Consider the following 13,756-nt stretch of genomic DNA (forward strand, 5'->3'; position numbering starts at 1 on the left):
AGGCCCCGTTGGGAAACCCGCTGCCTCGCCACATACACAGACGCAACTGGCAGTGCCAGGGCCACACACTGAAGAGGTGTCTCACTTAAGTAAGCCGGCACTCAGTAAAATGCTTGAATATTCAGAGGTTAACTCCATAAAAGAAAAGCTTTTTAAAATCTGGAGCTCTGTTGCTGAAAAAGTTTTTGATAATTAGCATAACGTTCTGCTTCTGGGAGCATATCGTTTCTGCTTTGATGATTCACAATCTCACAGTGTCTGAACGTGACTATAAATTTAATTCTCCCCAGATGGTCGTGAAGGCAAAAATAGAGACACCAGGAAACTGGACTGACTTTACGCTGATCCACGAGGTCCTGGGAGCCACTGTTTAGAGGTGCTCCCTACTGTCGGGACGGTCGCACGGCCTGGCAAATATGCTAACAACCACGGGGCTGTGCACTGTGAATGGAGGAACGGTACGGTGTGTGCACTATAATATCTCAATAAAGCTGTTAAAAAAAGAGTGAGCCCCGATATTAACTCTGCATTGTTACTTTTCTTAACATTGAAGTTAAGAAAATAAAATAATTAAAATGAGAGGTAGCGTTAATCAACGTTTTTCTACAATGTCTTTTTATTAGTCTATATATTGAGACCCACAGCTTTCGAGAGAATGAATTTTTTTCTTTTGAGTTATGTTCAAAAGACATGTTTAAGAGAAAGAAATAGGAAACAGTAGATTCCTTATTTCTCTGCTCCTTCTGAGAAAGTCATAAGAGCCTCTGAGAGTTAAAAGCATATTTGGGTCAGCCCGGCCCCCTCCAGTGCCTCCTGCACAGACACTGGGCAGGGAGCCTGCCCAGGGACAGACCCCGGATGGGTTCTGGGAGGACGTGGCTCTCACCTCGGGGACAGCAGGTGGTGTGAGCCCTGAGCTACGCCCTGCTCCTTCGTGGTCACTCCGTGAACGGGCACTGATGGAGCGCCTGCTACATACATGCGAATTCCAGGGCCAGCTGGGGTGGGGTCTGGCATGTGCAAGGCCCCTCCATGTGACACTGAGTAGAGACACAGAAGGCACCTCACTTAGAACCTTCAGGAAAATAAATGTCTCTAGATTCACAAACTGCGGAGCCCAGAATTTGTGAGATGTAGTTCACCGAATGTTAAAGCCATCGCAGGCCAATGTCATGTGATTAAGACACATCACAATTTGAGAGAGTGCTCTGATTCTACTAGGGCTAAATCTCCCGATCACCGCTTCCCTCCCTCTTCCTCCGTTCCAGGCGGTTATGAAAACAGAAACGATTTCTAACCATTCTGCCGTCTCCATGGTCAGCATACACGCTCGGTGAGCTCTCTGGCCAGGAGAGTCACAGATTTTCGAAAAGAAAAGTAACAGCAATGACAGCAAAAGATGACTGACCTTTGCCCTGGGTCTGCCGGACTGCGATCGCTATTAATCCCATTTCCTGCGGCATCTCAAACATCAACCTGTGGACGGTGGGAAAGACCAGTCAGCCAGAACAGAAGCAATGGCTCAGACAGAGAGCGACAGTGTCTGCACCCATCTGCGAACGTGCCGCCAAGGAAGGCCGACTCCGGGTTTCTACGACCTGCACAAATGCAGAGCCAGGAGGGGCACTACCCTCCTTTCTAGTCTCTGAAGTGAGAATGAAAAGGGATGAAAAAACCACCATTTGGTATCAAAAAAGAGCATGCGGGAGGGGCACGCGTACCTGAGCCTGAGCTGTTACTCGGTTTACTTAAGACTCGGTTACATTTCATCAGAGGAGCCTTTCTAGTTCTCTCTGCCCTCCGCCCCTCTGTGTGTACCTTCTTCAAGTGACAACCAGCAATTCCTGACATTTGTTTCTACTTACGGAGCGTTTCTGTTTGAACCCTAGGACACAATTATAACAGAAGTTTCTGATTATTCAGAAAACCAATATGGTGGCAATAAAGCCGTTTAAAAGATACACTATCCCCTGAGAACTAATTATGATTTAACTATAGTAAATAAATCTACACCTTCTGAGAACTCGAGAGAACCCTGCATCATTTTAGGCTTCAGTTCTGCTCTTAAAATGGTTCCATTTAAAAGAATACAAACTTCCCTTTGGGGGACAGGTAGAACAGTGCCCCACATGTCCCCCGAATGAGGCAGCGTTCACGCTTTCCACAAAAGGAAAGGGAAAAACGAAACACGCAAACGCCCCACTCTGAGGGTTTCCTCCAAGCTGCGCTGTACACGTTTGGACTCGGGGGTGGGGCAGGGTCCCCCCACGGTCCCGCAGCCGCTGGTCAGGTACCGAGCAAACACCGGCCACGTGTGCCTGTGTGTCAGTGCAGTTTCGAGGGCCCCTGAAACATATTTCTTTTTGAGGGTGGAGAGCGGCAGGGCCAGGGATGAGGAAGAGATGGTATTTTGTATTCACAGAAAGTTTCCAAAAATAAGTCTCCAGGGATCCACAGTGCCCTGCTGCGAGAAGGGCTCTGAGAAGCTCATCCTCCTCCCCTCCGGGCTAGAGGGACTGGCTGGAATTTTGCAAATGGCTGGAACTCGGCAAGAGAAAAAAATACATAAAAGTAGAGAAAAACAACACACAGTGTCCTCGTGCGCACTGATGACTCCCAGGGCTCTGCCTGCTGGCGTGTGCAGGCCCCACTTAGGACAGGAGGAGCCCAGAAGACCCTTCACTTGTTAAGAAGACCCTGGGCCGCGTGGGGCAGGGGCTCAGCTGCTCGGACAGCTGTCTTCCCACACGGCAGCTGGAAGAGGCCCAGGGCGCTCCCGGCCTCGCCGCCCCCGGCCTCGCCGCCCCTGTGCCAGGCCTACTTCCATCTCACATGAAATACAGCTCCAGAAGTATTTCTCTTGGACACCATGAATAACTCATTGAGATCGAGTGTGCCTATACACCACTGGGCTCCAAGAATAAAGCGTCCTTCTCTTGTGTTGGACCGGCAGAAAATCCTAAGAAGGAGTCTTTGTCTATGCGGGGAGTTAACATTGTCTTCCAGGAGCCTCTGATTTCCAGAGGGTCCCAGCAGCCATTCACCTGGGGTCCAAAGGCCCAGGGCTCTGTGAGGGGGTGGGGGCGGATCAGGCAGGTTGAGGGGATGATTTAGCACATTGTGAGCAGATTGCAAAGGCTCTGTAAATCCCAGGCAATCTAGGACGTTCTTTAAACATGCAGACAGTAGACAGTCCTACGCTATAGCCACGATGGTGACGGTGGAAGGGGGGTGGGCAGGAAAAAGGTCGGTTCAGAAACCAAACACAGACTTCTAGAACAAAGAGAAATGATTAAGGGAACATATGCACTAAACTGCTGGAGGTTTGGCAGCAGTTAACAGGGCATATTAATGAGAAGAGGGAGTCTGTGCCGAAGGCCAAGAGGAAATTCTGCAAGGAGGGAGACAACCGGGGAAGGAGCTAATGCTTAGTTTGAGACAACTGGAGGCCGCCAGATTGATTTGTGCTATCTCAGATAACTCTGGGGACCAAACCACACGGCCTTAGTCAACAAAGAAGCATTTATAAACTTTGTAAATTTTGCATTTCTGAAAATGAAGCTGCTTGTGTTTGCTTTAGCAGAAAAGAGACCATAAATGCATTTCTATCCTTAGTTGATGATGTCCTTACAAAAGGGGAAAAAAAAAAAAAAAGCAGGGGGTCACATAATGATTACCTCGCTGCCTCTGTATGCTTTCTTTCCTTGTTGGCAAAGGCTACGGAATAAAAGGTTTTTGTGAGTGGCAGCCCCGTGCATGCGCTGTAGTACCAAAGGGGCACCAGAGAAAAGTTCTGTTTTACATTCTCCTGTTCTAAGTCTGAAACACGAGGAACCCCTGAAGGGTCATTTTGCAAACAAGGCAGCCTCCTGACTACTTGGTTACTGATTACATCCCTGGACCCCCGACTGTCTGGTGGTCATTAAGATTAAGCTTCAATAATTGAAGACTAATCTAGAAGACAGGCCAGTAGGAATTAGTGAAAAATCTAAACAAACAAAATTTTAAATTCAGACTCAATCCGTCCACTTTGGGAATCCAAACGTAAGGAAGTAAATAGTCCACATTCACTACAGTGACATAAAAGTAAAAATTTGGAAATAACTGTTCAATAGGGGAATGGTTAAGTAAATTATTAATATATACATGAAGTTAATGGAATAATGTGTAGTTGTTAAAAATGACAGTTATGAAGGTTATATATTAATAGCAACACGGAAGAAACCCTTGCAATACAATATAAACAAAAAAGCAGGATATGAGAAACTACATATATGCTTGTATTCCAACTACGTATAATAAAATTCATAGAAAGGGCGGGGGAGGGAGATTTGACAGATTGTTAATGGTGGCTATAATTAGAATAATTTTTTCTTTTATTTTAAAACTTTTCTTTAATATGATTGGTTACCTTTTAATTTAAAATGTTGAATTTTTTTGGAAAAAACATGTTTTTTACATTTAGATATAATATTTGTAATTAACTGTTCATAAATACAGCATTTCTAAGACCAAACACTGCTTTAAAAATAACTAAGACAATTAACAGTAGTTATGTGCAGTACCCATTTTATTATAACTAATGAGCAAGAGACTACTTGATAGTGACTAGTAAGCAGAAATTCTTAAAACCAGTCTGTTCACATGCAATGACAGCCTTAAAAATTTTATACTTTCTGAGCCAGTGACTATACTTCTATAGAACTGAGTCCGAAGGAGTATTCAGACAGGGAAACAAAATAATTCAGGGCAAACTATTCACACAGCATTAATGATACAGTGTGAAAAATCAGAAACAATCCAAACAGTCCATGATTGAGAAATTTTAAAAAACCACAGCATCCCATGAAAGAATATCACACAAGCCATCCGTGATATGGGCAAATGCCCCCTAGGCACTATTAGGCGACTTAATCAGGATACAAAATCCTGTATAGAGCATAATTCCAATGATGTTTTAAAATATACTTTAAAAAACTGTTCGGAAATATAGCAGAATATTAGCTGTAGCTATCTCAGGGAGAATTATTTGAAAAATATAGAAAAGTACAAAGTAGCAAATAAGTCATCCAGTTAAGTCCCTCTTCTCATTAAAAGTGTATATTCTTTTAGGATTTTTCTCCTTTAAAAAAATGCACATACATATGTTTTTACAAAATATGTTTCTGATGATTGGAAAAGTTTTGTTTTAGAGCAATTAAAATGATATTGTAGATGCATTTGTAATTAACTAATCTTATTATATGGGTAAGTTTTAAAACAGGAAGGCTTAAAAACAGTATCAGTATGATTTCCTTTACTTAAGGTGTGTATTTACAAAAGAATACGGGACACGTGTAGACAGCAGTTATCTCAGGAAGGTGAAGGTAGAACTACATGACGATTTTAATTTCTTTATATTGTTCTACGTAATCTCCGGGTAGCAAAATTCCAAGTGATATTTAGTTCCCTTTTTATACTTTTCTGAAATTTCTAATATTTCTATAATTGGAGTGCATTTATTTTATAATCAGGAAAATGCTATGAAGAAAAGATTTATTTAAACCGAACTTTCCTTTTCAGTAGGTTAAGCCTGCATCTGCTAGCTCACGAGGTGGTGAAATAACCACCTTTCCAGAAAGATCGCAGATTCACATGGAAAGGGCAGCCGACACTGGAGGCTTTTTCCAGGGACACGCAACACAGCGTCCCTGGCCATGCCCGTCCAGAGCTAGTCCCCTGGTGTCTGCGGGCTCGCACACGCTGCCCCTGGAAGCTGCGGTGCACCCTAAGCTGTGTCTCCCTTTCTTAAAGAGATGTTATGGAGTCTTTCTCTGGAAGAAGGGCTCCCTGCCCCCCAGTAAGTCCAGGGCATCACACTCCAAGGCAGCCACTGGGGGACACGGGGCAGGCATGAGGCCACAGCAGCGTGGGTGGGAGTCCCCATCCCAGGCTGGGCAGCTTCATCAGCTCATGGCTCTTTTCAGTGCGGGGAGCGTGGCCTGGCTCTGGCCTGCCTTCCCTTGGTTGTTTTCTTTCCCCCCCAATTTTCTCAGTCCAGACTCCCTTTTCTTAGCTTTCGGGGAGACACACATTCTCAGGCATTCCCTCAAGTTTCCCATAAGTGAAACAGAAACCAAATAAGGCAGCGGGGAGGAGAGGGGGAGAAGGGGACCCAGGCAGTCACGCACTGAAGGTTCACGGCTTGTTTTTGATTTTTAAAAACTTTCCTGGAAGACGAATTCTCACTGTTCATAACCCTGCTGCCTTCTGCGTAGTTCAAAGGAAATAGTGCTGTACTTCATTTTAGAACCATTTTCTAAAATGTATTACATTGTGAAAACCAACTATTACATCTGGGTAGTACTTTAAAAAAATGTTTAAAGCTAAAACATCAAGATTTTTTTTTTTAAGTTGCACTTTAACAGTCCAATCGATTTTTTTTTTAAAGCTGCCTTTCTATTCAGGAATGCATAGTACTGTTTTTTGAAAGAAAATGAATAGTTGTTTCTGCTAAAAACAGCACCATCGCAGAAAGGATCGAGGCACGTGGGACGGCTCTGCAACGCATGGACAGTCTGCGGCAGAACAGGCCCAACTGCCGACTGGGGGCTGCTCAACTGGCGGCCGAGTGCAGAGGCACAATGCTGAGGCTGATGTCCCTGCAAGGCCCTGTCCTGAGGTTATTGCTCCTGGCAGCTAAGGAACGGTTCCCAGGGTGAAGAACGGGAATTGTTTTTAAAAAACAAAAAAAAAAATGTGTCCTCTCTTTGATTCTAACTTATGCTATTTGCTTCTGTAAATATGGCTTGCTGGCTTGGCGCTTAGCTTAAGTGGAGCCATGACAGGCTTCACTAAAGTTAAGAAAAACAAGGGGCCAGGGAGATAACCGCAAGTTACTTCCTGATAAAGGGCTGGAGAGTCCCGGGGCCTCCAACCAACTAATCAGATAAGAAAGGGCAAGGCATAATCAGAAGCCAGTCCCACAGCTTGGAAACCAACCAATCAGAAGCCAGTCCCGCGGCTGGGAAACCAACCAATCAGGAGCCAAGACAATCAGCCACTTTTGAAGGAGCAAATGAATTAAGGGACGGAGGGCGGATGGCATGCCCCGTGCATGTAATCTGCTGAAAAGTATAAAAGACATGCGCCCCCACAGCGCGGGGTCCCTGCCCATGGAAAGAGACCACTGTGTTGGTGCTCGGGGCTTGGACCCTAGCTCGAGCTAGTCAATAAAACTCCTTTGCCTTTTTGCAGCCTCAGTGACTCTGTCTTTCTGTTCCTGGGGCCGAGGGGAACCGGCTCTAACAAGGGAACTTCAGAAACATGAGGGAGACTCAGACACATGCAGACTCAAACCCTCAAGCTGCCATGAACGAACACAGAGAAAGGGAATCCATCTCTACATTTCGCCAGTCACCTACACAACGGAACATTGTGTACAGTTTCAGCAAAAATGAAATATGATGGAATATACAAAGTGGTCTTTGTCACATAGATCCTAGAACTTCTTGCCACCAGAAGACAAGAACGGCCTCGAACGGCCTCCTGTTAGCTCCTCCTCTTGGGAATAAGGAGGGAGGTGAGGGAGAGGGAGGGAAGGAAAGGAACGGTGGGGAAACGTATATGGTTAGGAGTCTTCAAGAACTCTGAAGATAACGCTTCTACTCTCCGCCCACCCCTGATCTCTCCTACCCACACATGCACTAATGTGATCTCTACCTGAGTGTTTAAGTGATACTAGCAACTAGGGATGCAAAATCTTCACTCCCAATTCTAGGGTCTCTGGACCCGCTTCGCTTAGCCAAGCTATAAAAGGTTGGTTGAACCAGCTCTTTGGTTGACTTTCTTTAAGTTATTGCTCACAAATAATACTGGTCAGTGATGCACACAGGCAGATAACATAGCAGTGTTATTGATATATTCTTCCATTACATTCTGGATTTGACATTAAAGCCGTAACAGTCCTTCGCCAACACATTCTTTTGGTATGTTTTATATCATGTCTTCTTCCTCTCTTGTGATAACAGGATGAGCATTTCATTTAGAGGCCACATGGGAATGTGAACTGTTCAAGAGCAGAGCCATCGCAGTCCTCTCCTGGGAGTTCCCCAGAAGCCAAGTGATGCCTGTGGGTCAGGTGCTCTGTAAGAGACACCTGTTTAATTTCCATATTCCCGGGCATGCCAACCATTCACAGCTTTCTGGCTAATCTTCTCCATCTCTAACATCATCATAACATCCACACGGCTGCTAAACCATTTCGTTGTTCATAGGAAGTTGTCCTGTGGATCCAGCTTTCAGAATGAGGCACCTTTCTAGCAAATCAAGCCTATACTGATGTTGGTCTATACTATTCAATCAAGATGAATACAAGCCATTGTTCCTCACCCTGACATTGATACTGGATGTGTGAGTGTCAACCACCTTCTACTTTAAACTGGTGCCATCAAAAGAATTCACAAATGGGCAAGGAAGCTTGTGACATCTGTGGTCACACCTCAGCACGGGTCCTGACTGTTAGATCCTTGCCTTGTGACAGCAAGCCCTGACTGCACCACCACACACCACTCTCAGGCTGTATGTTCTGACTTCTCCACCTTGAGTCTCCAGATTATAGATCTTCTCCACTCCCCTCTTTCAGGCTGATCAGATCTCATAAATTACATCTGTCATCTTCAACTGGGTGTGGAGAGCACCCACAAGCCACCGCCATGAGACATCTACCCCTGCAGAGGGCCTGCTTGTGAGACATGCTGCTGCTATTTCAGAAGACAGACATGGACTCATTTTGACCACATGGGAAGCAGACATCTGGGAACCATCTTCCTGCAGGTACCGGGGAGATGTTTCAACTGGCCACCCAGAATTGATGCTGATTTTTTGCACTATGAGCGGCACTTAATGTGCACTTTCTCATTCAATCCTTCCGAAGTTGAGAAGACAACCTTCCTTCAACAGATGAGAGGACAGAGTCTTGGAAAGGAGAAACCACTTCTGTAAGGCCACATAGGCAGCAGGTCGGGAATTCAAATCAGTTCTGGTTGGTTCTAAGGCCTGTGCTATTTTTTTTTCTTTTAATCTATTACTTTGAAATAATATCAGACTTACAGCAAAGTTGCAAGAGGAGTACAAAGAATTTGCATGTGCCCTTCACACGGCACCCAGGTTTCCCAAATGTTAACTCTTTACTCCTTCTGTCTTTGCATAATTTTTTCTCTGAGCCATCTGAGAGGAAGGTACAGCCCTTACGTCTCTTCATCCCTATGTGATTCCACGTATCCTTCCTAACAGTCCAGGCTATTATCTCACCTAATCACAGTACGATTACCAAAATCAGCAATTTAACATTGATACAACACTATTATCTAATCCAGGGGTCAGCAAACTTGACGTAAAAGGTTAGACAGTAAATATTTTAGGCTATGTGGGCCATATGGTCTGTGTTGCAACTCCTCAATCCTGCTGTCCAAGGATGAAAGCAGCCATGCCTGTGTTTCAACACAACTTTATTTGTGGACGCAGAAATTTTTTATTTTTACTTTTTAGAGACAGGGTCTCGCTCTGTCACCCAGGCTGGAGTGCAGTGGCACGATTATAGCTCACTGCAGCCTCCAATTCCTGGGCTCAAGTGACAGATACAGAAATTTGAATTATATATAATGTTCATGGCTCATAATATACATTTTTTTAACTAATAGACTTTATTGTTTAGAGCAGCTTTAGGTTTACAGAAAAACTATGCAGAGAGTTGCCATGTGCCTCCTCCCTTCAACAGCTTCCCTGTCATTTAACATCTTGCCTTGGTGTGCTACATTTGTTACAATTCCTGGACCAATACTGATGACATTATTATTAACTAAAGTCCAGAGTTTACTTTTGTGCTGTACACTTTATCGGTTTTTGTAAATGCAAAATGTCCAGTACCCACCGTTACAGAGCAGTTTCACTGCCCTAAAAATCCCCTGTGCTGCACTCAGTCGTCCATCCCTCCCTCCCCCTGAACCCGTGGGCACCACTGATCTTTTTACTATGTCTATAGTTTTGCCTTTTCCAGAATGTCATATAGGTTTTATTCTTTTTAATATTTTTTCCAGCCACTTAAAGGTGTAAAAAACATTATTAGCTCTCAATCGCCAAGAAAAAAAAAAAACTGGCAGCATGCCAGTTTGCCCCAGTTTGCCAACCCTGATCTAATCTATAGAGTGTACTCAGATTTCATCCATTGTCCTAATGCTGCTCTTTAGAGCAAAACACAATCCTCTTTCTCGTCTAGGATCTAATGCAGGATCATTTGCTGCATATAGTTGTTGTGTCTCCTTAGTGTCCTTTAATCTCGTTCAGTGCCTCTGTCTTTCATGATCTAGACATTTTTTGAAGAGCAGGGGCAATTGTTTTGTAAAATGTCCCTCAATTTGGATTCTCTGATACCCTCTTGTGATTAGACTCTGGTTTGCATTTTTAGCAGGAATACACAGAAGCAATGCTGAATCCTCCTCAGTGCATGACATCAGGAGGACACAGCATTGGCTTGTCCCAGTACTAGTGACGTTAACTTTGCTCCACTTGGTTAGGTGTTGTGTGGCAGGTCTTCCCACTGGGTTTCCTTTGTAATTAATAAGCATGTGTGGGGAGATAAATATTTCTCATGAAATTTAACCTACCAGTTTTAGCATCCATGGATGATTCTTGCTTGAATCAATTAATTATTTGATGGTGGCCAAATAGTGATTTTTCTGATTATATTACTTCATCTATATTTACTTGTTGGGCTTCTTTCTTTCTTTCTTTCTTTTTTTTTTTCTGAGACAGAGTCTCACTCTGTTGCCCAGGCTAGAGTGCCATGACATCAGCCTAGCTCACAGCAACCTCAAACTCCTGGGCTCAAGCAATCCTCCTGCCTCAGCCTCCCGAGTAGCTGGGACTAATTTTTAGTTGTCCAGATAATTTCTTTCTATTTTTTTAGTAGAGATGTGGTCTCCCTCTTGCTCAGGCTGGTCTCAAACTCCTGAGCTCAACCAATCTGCCCGCCTTGGCCTCCCAGAGTGCTAGGATTACAAGCGTGAGCCACCATACCTAGCCTTTGTTGGGCTTCTACTGCAAGGAAAAGCTTTTTCTTCTCCCCTTACTTATTTATATTTTTATTTATTTATATTAGAATGGATTTAATAATGGAGTCTTATTTTATTCAATAGATAGTTTCCTATCATTATTTATTTTGATACTCAATTTGCCCCGGATCTGGCAAGTGAAGGCATTTTCAAGCTGGCTCCTGTGTCCTACTGACATGTCCTTGTCATTTTTAACACTTCCTGACTTTCTGGCATGAGACGTTCCAGGCTCATCTTGAACTTTCTCAGACCCGGCTGTGGAATCAGCTGTTTCTCCAAGGAGCTCTGGTTCCTTTTAGTGAAAACCAGTATTTAAAACAAATCTAGGTGCTAAGAAAGAGCTAGAGACGGTATGTACATGTGTCTGTGGTGTATATACGCATTGTAGTTGTCCCTCAGGGAACGCAGGGGATTAGGTCCAGGACCCATAACCCCAAACCAAAATCCACACACATTCAAGTCCTACAATCGGCCCTGTGGGACCTGAGTATACAAAAAACTCAGCCCTTCATATATGTGGGTTTCACATCCCTGGAATAATCCACTTTGGCTGAAAACATTTCATGTGTAAATGGACCCGTGCTGTTCAAGGGTCAACTGTCCTTTCTTGTCATCTATCCATCTATCTGTCCATCAATCCTAAAAACTAGGAGTTCACTGAAAACTCCAATTCCAACCCAGCAACACAAGGCTCATTTTAGCCCAGCAGTCCACAACCCCCGGTCTGTGGCCTGTTAGGAACTGGGCCACGAATCACTACCTGAGCTCCACACCCACCCGCCAGCCCCCTCATGCAAAAATTGTCTTCCGTGAAACTTAGGAACAGGGCTGCATGGCAGGAGGTCAGCAGCAGCAAGTGAGCAAAGCTTTATCTGTATTTATAGCCACTCCCCCCACCACGCCCACCCCCCCTATGGAAAAATTATCTTCCAAAAAACCAGTCCCTGGTGCCAGAAAGGCTGGCAACCACTGTTCTAGACTGCCCTCTTTCTATATGCATAAGTTCTTTCTCTGATAGGGAGAAGTCCAGCTTCGTGAACAATATATTTACTTCCTTGCTCCACGCTGTAATCACGGAGCATGACTGCGCGAGTGCTGACCTGCGCTGCTGTGACAAGCAAGCACACTTACCCAACCAGGGCTCCGCATCTGTTTTTGCCTTTAGCCTGAGGGCACGTAATCAAACATCGTGTTTAAAATTTCCTTGGGTTTGTTCTTTTTTCCCTTCACTTTAATGTGGTTATGTTATTTGTCTGAAATGAGCTTAGGTTTAATTGTATTTCTGTATTCCATTTTAACTACCCCTCCCCCCTTGTGTCTTTTTTTTTTTTTTGGTTCTGGGAGTCAGAACCATGCAGACGAGCATGCTCCGAGAAGCCTCACGCTCCTCCCTTCTACCGAGGTCTCCCCACCTCCTCCTCTCTGTAAATCACAAATCACAATCTCACTGGTTTCTGGTTTATCTTCCTGTGTTTCTTTCTGCATAAATGAATAGATTAGGCGTTCATTCTTGCCTAATTTCTTATTTCCTTTTCTTCTTTGCAGAAAGTTAGCATCTTGCAGACACTCTTTGCCTTTTGTTTCCCTCTACTGAATACAATCTGGAAGCACACGGTTAAGTTCATAGAGCTCCGCCCAATTCTTTCCTAAAGCTGAGGGGGCTCCACCGTGCGGAGGTCGCACTCTCCCATGCAGAGGCATTTAGGTAGTTCCCTAAATGGCAGTATACAGAATACCCTTATTCACATGTATTTTTGTACTGCTGGAGGTGTTTCTTCAGGGTAAACTGCTAGAAGTGGGATACTGAGCCACAGGGTAAATGCACAGGTAGCTTTGCTAGATTCTGCCAGACTCTCTGCCCTCACGACTGATCAGCCATGTGCAAGACACCTGTTTCCCCATAACCTCACCAGTGGACTGTGGTGTGTGCGTGCTTGTACACGTGTGTGCATGTGTATCCACCGTGAATACCTGTTTGTGTCTTTTGTCTATTTTTAAGAGTTCCTTAAATATTAGAGATTATTAGTGCCTTATCTGTGATAACTGTTGGAAATATTTTCATCCAGTTTGTTATTTGTTTTTTGATTTTGCCTATGGTGTTTTTGCTGTGCAAATGTTTTTAATTTTTAAATTTTTATGTAGTCCAATATATCCATCTTTTCTTTTATTGCCTCTTGTTTTTGTATCATGGCTAGAGAGCCTTTCCCTACACCCAGGTTAAACAGGAAGTCGTCCACTTATTTCTAGCACTGAAAGGGTATATTTTTAAAATTTAGATTCCTGATCCACTTAGAGTTTATTATTGCGTGATCAATCAAAGGTATGGGTCTGATTTTATCTTTCTTTCCAAAGGTCTGTCAAATTGTCCCAGGACCATTTGTTAAAGTCTACTCTTTGCTCTAGGATTTGAAACCCCACTGTTATTATATTTTTAATTTCTATAGGTACTTGGATCTGTTTCTAGACTTTCTATTCCTTTCTGCTGGTCTCTTCATTTTATTCCTGTACCAATATCATACTGTTTTAATTATAGAGTCTTTATACTATATTTTAAAATCTAGCAAGGCCAGTATCCCTCATGGCTCTTCTTTTTCATTGTTTTCCTGGCTATTTTTACATATTTATTTTTCCAGATGAACTTTAGCATCTACTTATCTAGCTCCATT

The 13,756-nt window shown here is 43.8% G+C and overlaps 1 protein-coding gene across 4 annotated transcripts in view; it reads right to left on the reverse strand.

The window, feature by feature from the left end:
* The window catches only part of HLCS (holocarboxylase synthetase), a 210,370-nt gene that overhangs the window by 11,425 nt on the left and 185,189 nt on the right, over window positions 1–13,756 (reverse strand). For all 4 annotated transcript variants that reach the window (XM_045540654.1, XM_045540652.1, XM_045540653.1 and 1 more), the window contains exon 7: window positions 1,409–1,476. In XM_045540654.1, the coding sequence (XP_045396610.1) occupies window positions 1,409–1,476 (68 nt within the window). The remainder of the gene's footprint in view (window positions 1–1,408; window positions 1,477–13,756) is intronic.

This window comes from Lemur catta, chromosome 1 (assembly GCF_020740605.2).
Source record: "Lemur catta isolate mLemCat1 chromosome 1, mLemCat1.pri, whole genome shotgun sequence".
NCBI lineage: Eukaryota > Metazoa > Chordata > Mammalia > Primates > Lemuridae > Lemur > Lemur catta.